The sequence below is a fragment of the Asparagus officinalis genome, chromosome 10 (genome assembly GCF_001876935.1).
Source record: "Asparagus officinalis chromosome 10, Aspof.V1, whole genome shotgun sequence".
NCBI classification, from domain to species: domain Eukaryota; kingdom Viridiplantae; phylum Streptophyta; class Magnoliopsida; order Asparagales; family Asparagaceae; genus Asparagus; species Asparagus officinalis.
In genome coordinates this window covers 56,196,626-56,201,652 of record NC_033803.1, presented here as the reverse complement: position 1 = coordinate 56,201,652, position 5,027 = coordinate 56,196,626, and the positions used below count along the sequence as shown (strand labels likewise).

The 5,027-nt window shown below is 46.5% G+C and overlaps 1 protein-coding gene across 1 annotated transcript; it reads left to right on the top strand.

Annotated features, from left to right (window-relative positions):
• Positions 4,028–4,668, top strand: LOC109825645 (serine/threonine-protein kinase SAPK1-like). The gene is made up of 2 exons (XM_020392510.1): positions 4,028–4,120; positions 4,369–4,668. Exons 1-2 carry the CDS (start codon positions 4,028–4,030, stop codon positions 4,666–4,668), a joined length of 393 nt encoding a protein of 130 aa, XP_020248099.1.

Genomic DNA, 5,027 nt, shown 5'->3' with positions numbered 1-5,027 from the left:
TTAGATCCGGTTACAATGAAATCAAAGAAAAAGAAAAAATTACAACTTTCCTTTTGAACAAATCGCAAGATCCTGTTTTGCGGTCTCTTGCTTGTGTGGGTTCTTTGGCAACGCCGGGGTTAATCCGTGGACCACCGCACGATCTAGATCCGGTCGGATCTACATGATTCGACGGGTATTATTTCGCAAAGGCAATAATAGCCGAGGGTACTATTTCGCCAAGGAAATAGTAGCCTTTAATTCTCGGGATCAAAGGACAAGCTTTGATCCGGAGTGTGATTTCGTGTAGATCTCAGATCTGATCTTTACCTCTCTCAAAATCCTGCCTTTTGTGACGTGGACGTTCGCCGAGAATCAGATCTGAATCTTCAAGTCCTCAAGTCTTCAAAACTCTGAGCTCAATCTTCAATTCGGCAGAGTTTCGGCTCTCAAAGTTCCAACCTTTCAAAAAGAACAACCCTTGGCCTATTTATAGGCACCCAGATCTGTGCCTAGGCACAGATCTGGGCTGAGGTGGCTCGGCCACAAGTGGCCGGCCACCCCTGGGTGGCTCGGCTCATGCCGAGCCACCCTGGGGTGGCTCGGTTTCGGCCGAGCCCCTCAGGGTGTTTGGGTTCCGTCGTTGTTCCCGTTTTGTCCGTGATTTGGTTGTGCGGTTGATTTGTCTGGACTCGATTTGTTGTGACCGTTTGTCGGAATTTTCTGAACTTGAAGTCGATTCCTTTGAGCTGACCATTGATTGTGGCGTCGAGTCTTTATGCACAACGCGTTGTCCGGCGTAGTGTGGTTGAGTTATCCTTAAGAATATTTATAAACAATATTCTCCAGGAACTTCTCAAACCAAAAATAGGGAATAGTTTATACTCATATACCTTATTGGAGTAATTTCTGTGCCCGAATGAGCTGAACCGGCCTGATAATGAGCTGAACCGGCTTGATAATGAGCCAAAAAAGGCAGTAATTCGGCTTAAAAAATTTCCTGATCCTTCCGAATATGTGGGAGAGGCAAGAATAAACCAAGGACTGAACCCTCGGTTGATTTGAAGTTGTTTCGATGCTCGATTCAGCTTCAATTTGAATTCTGGTTCAAACCAGGTCTGGTCCGGTTCAACTTGGTCTGGTCCGGTTCAATTTGGTCTTGGTTCAACATTATAAAAGAGGGTTTTTTCCTCTCATTAGGGCCGGCCCCCTCTCTCTCCCTTTTTTCATTTTTCTCTTCCTTCGAGCATCCGTTCTCCCTCAAAACTTCATAGTTGCATTAGATCTGGGCTTCCTTTGGATCTTTGACTGAGAAATCCCTCAAAACTTCCATATTTAGAATTTCTCTCAGGCCCCTCGAGCACGTGGTCTGAGTCTCTTTCAAGATCTGATTTTTATTAGATCCACGAGCTTTCCCTCAGGTAAATCCTCAATCATTTTAACATTTTTTATGCTTAATTCAATTTATGAATTTGTGGGGTCGCATGCGAGGGTTAGGATTAAGATTTGGCGCCTCGAGCTCACCTTTCAGGGGGGGAGAATTGCAAAAAAGAGGAACTTTTTCTAGATCTGATTCCTTAACTTAATTTGCAGGTCTCTATGTCTCGTATTGCGAGGGGTCAATCCTCTATCGCGTCGGCTGATGGCGTGCCTCCTTCTTATGCTGGTGAGCTATTTTTTGGAAATTTACAAATTGAACCTTTTCACCCCATTTTGTTCTCCTTGGCGAGGCAATCGGGAAGAGCCTTGATTCTCCTTGGCGAGGATCGACACTTTAAAGATATGTTTTGCTTAGTCAAAACCATATCTCAATATAAATGGGGCGTTTTGATGCTGCATTGTGCCTTATAAGGCAGGGATATATTATCGATATACCCTATCTTATAAGTGCATAATGTGGCCAAATCGTCTCACCCTTTATAAGGCAGTGACTCTATCTTACACATTCGTAGGATGAGTTCAACTTCCTTTTATGATTGAGACTAACAACTGTTTGAATTTTTTGCTTCCAGTGGAATATCCTTCTGGGGCGTTCTCATCTCACGCAGTGTACGGGCGTCGTGGCGAGTATTATTCGACTTCCGACGATTTTCCCCCATCCCAGTCACTCCTCGGTTTGCTTCGGGCACGTCGACATAGGTTGCCCAAGTGGTGAAGGAAGGTGGATATCGAGCTCTTCGCCAGTTGATTACAGATGCGCCCCTCGTGAAGGATGCCAGCTTGATTCAGCCTCTCAAGAAGAGCCGTTTTTATTGATGCTGAGCAGTGGCTTCATAAGACTGGCAGTGGTTTCATATATTTGCCGAAGATTCCTCGGCATCGTTCGTTGACTGAGCTCCGGCGTCAGGCTGTGACACGGGAGATGTCGTGGCGCTTGACGGAGGAGCATGAGAGCGTTCACTGCGGATACATCACTCATCAGGCACCTCCTGGTTCGAGCAGAAGTCACATCACTGGGTTGCATCCTGGAGTATTGGGGTTAAATGCACCGCCACGTAACGAGCTTCTTGCCGCTGCTTCTACTTTGAAGAATCGCCTCGCTGTTTTAGGACGGGAGATGCCTGCGACACGCCACAGGTTTTATGGTTGGGTCCATTCTTTGGACAAACTTTGGTGGACTCGCATGACGAAGTACGTCTTGAGCCGATGGAGCGAGGAGTTGCACGCTTGTGGTCTGTATGCAGCCGATCGTGCCACTATGTATGGTTCGCCTATTAGCACGAAGCATTTCTTCGCTTTGTGCGAGCTCTATAACCCGGATTCTAATACTTTTCTGACACGGCAAGGGGAGTTGGGCTTGGCCCTCCAAGAGATGCACAGGATTTCTGGTTTTCCCATGGGACAGATGTTATATCAGGAATATTTTCCCTCCAACCAAGAATTAAGTCATCTGAAGGATCGCATGCCCGACCATTACGAGACTTTATGGGATCTCACATGTCATTATCATATCGCTTTGGCGCAGTCTGAACCCTTAGCGAAGAGGGCTAAATCCCATGTGAGCCAGAAACAGTTTGCGTCTTATTTGTTCAGGAATCTAGAGAGCAATTCTGGCGAGGCTATTTGTGAGCTGGCTCCACTCACTCCTTCAGGGGTGAATAATTTACTGAAGAAGGTTGATGCTCATTCTTATACCACTAGCAGTCCTGAGAGTGGTTTTCCTACAGGGACTAAGTTCAGGTCATTCTTGTGGCATGCGACCGCGCCGATTTGACCGATGACCCTTCTAGCCGGTTACCTCGCTATCTGGTTGAAGAAATACGTGGTCCCGTATCAGTCTAGTGACATCTCTCTACCCAGGGGTTCAGCTTGCCTACAAAAAGGAACTTTCACTTCTTCCGGTGATGGTGGCTAACATTCATCGAGGGCTTCGACAGATTTCTAGTGCTTTTACACGGAAGGAAAGTGGACCACCGACTCAGATTCCTACCATTAAGGTGGAGCTTCCATACACTTATTTGATGGCTTGGTTCGTCCTTCATCGTTCTGATATGATGTCAGTACCGTATGCCATAGACCCCTCCGCTCCCCTACTACAGCTGTTTGAGAATGGCAAGTGGGAGGGGTGAGGATTCCCTGACGTCAGACAGCAGCTACAGGTCCAAAAGTGTTGGACGTTTTCCGCTTGTTTTCCGCAGTTCTCCGGCCGATACGGCGAGTGTCTGATTGATGAGGAAAAGCCGAGGGGGTATCGAACTCATTTAGACGTCGGCTGCTTTAACTGGCTGGTGAACATCAGGCCGGGTTATCTGACTTTCCGGGTGAGGAATCAGTGTTTCATAGAGCCATATCTTCCCTGTCGATTCGCTCGCCAGTTTGGTGGATGGTCTTCGTGCATGGTTATGGACCGTGACGGGCTGTACTGGTGCTAAGTTCAGTCTCTCGAGTTCTGAGCGGTAGTTGAACCTCACATTCCTAAGCTGCAAGTGGTTGTTAGCAGCCAATAAAACTATTCCTGTGAAGCCGATTGTAGAGCTAGAGGCTGAGGAGGCTTCTCAGGCTGATTCCCGTATGATTTAGGAAAATGCTCGAGGTTCTCACTCGAATAATGAGTGTTCAGTACTACATCCCGGATTATGTAAGAGTCTCTCCAGGTTGCAGGCACCTTCTCTCTCGAATTTTTGTAGCCAATCCCTACAAGGTTCTCACTCCAACTCCCCCCCCCTCCTCTTCCCCAAAACTTGTTAGATGACCCCCAAAAAGTTAGGGGATATCTGAAAATAGATTCAGAAAAATTCGAAAGTTTTGAGGGCTAAGTGACATGTCCTAACCTTTTGGGGATTTTGTCAAAAAGTGCTACACTTCTCTGGGGGTTTCGTGAAATTTACATTTTTATCGTTATTTTCCTTTCTACTAGCCTATTAATTTTACAATGCTTTTCTCTTTCAGAGAATAACCATCCCTGAGATAAAGCAACATCCCTGGTTCTTAAAAAACATGCCAAGAGAGCTCGTCGAGGGCGAAAGAACAAGATACCAATCATTAGTGGAACGTAATAAGTTTAATCAGACACTGGGGGAAATTATGAGGATTATAGAAGAGGCAAGAAAGCCAGCAGCAATTCCTCACGCTCTTCAGAAGCCAGCAATGATGCCTGAAAAAGTAGAAGACTCTGATTCTTATGTTGATACTGAAGATGTGGAAACAAGTGGAGATTTCCTTGATATAGAGTTCTGTGATGCTCAGTAGAAGATATTTCACAAAGGGCACGGCACAAGACCCGTCGGATTGACGAAGAGGGAAATAAGATCTTTCATTCTGCTGATGAGGCTTCAGGCGGAGATCTTGAAGATCACGAGGACCCTTCTGAACGAGGTTGGTTTCCTACTCTTTCCTTTTATCTTCTGAAGGGAGCCTTGTTCGAACCCTACCATAGGTTGCTCGCTTGATGGTTCCAGACTGCAAACGATTCAGCCTGACAATGGTTTGATGTTTCAGGGACCACAGCTGACCGGGATGAAGAGTTCCGTCCTCCTCCCCAGGAGAGACCTTCGATTGTTATCCCTGCTGCTAGGCGGAAGAGATTAGCCCGCAAGCCGCATGTAGCT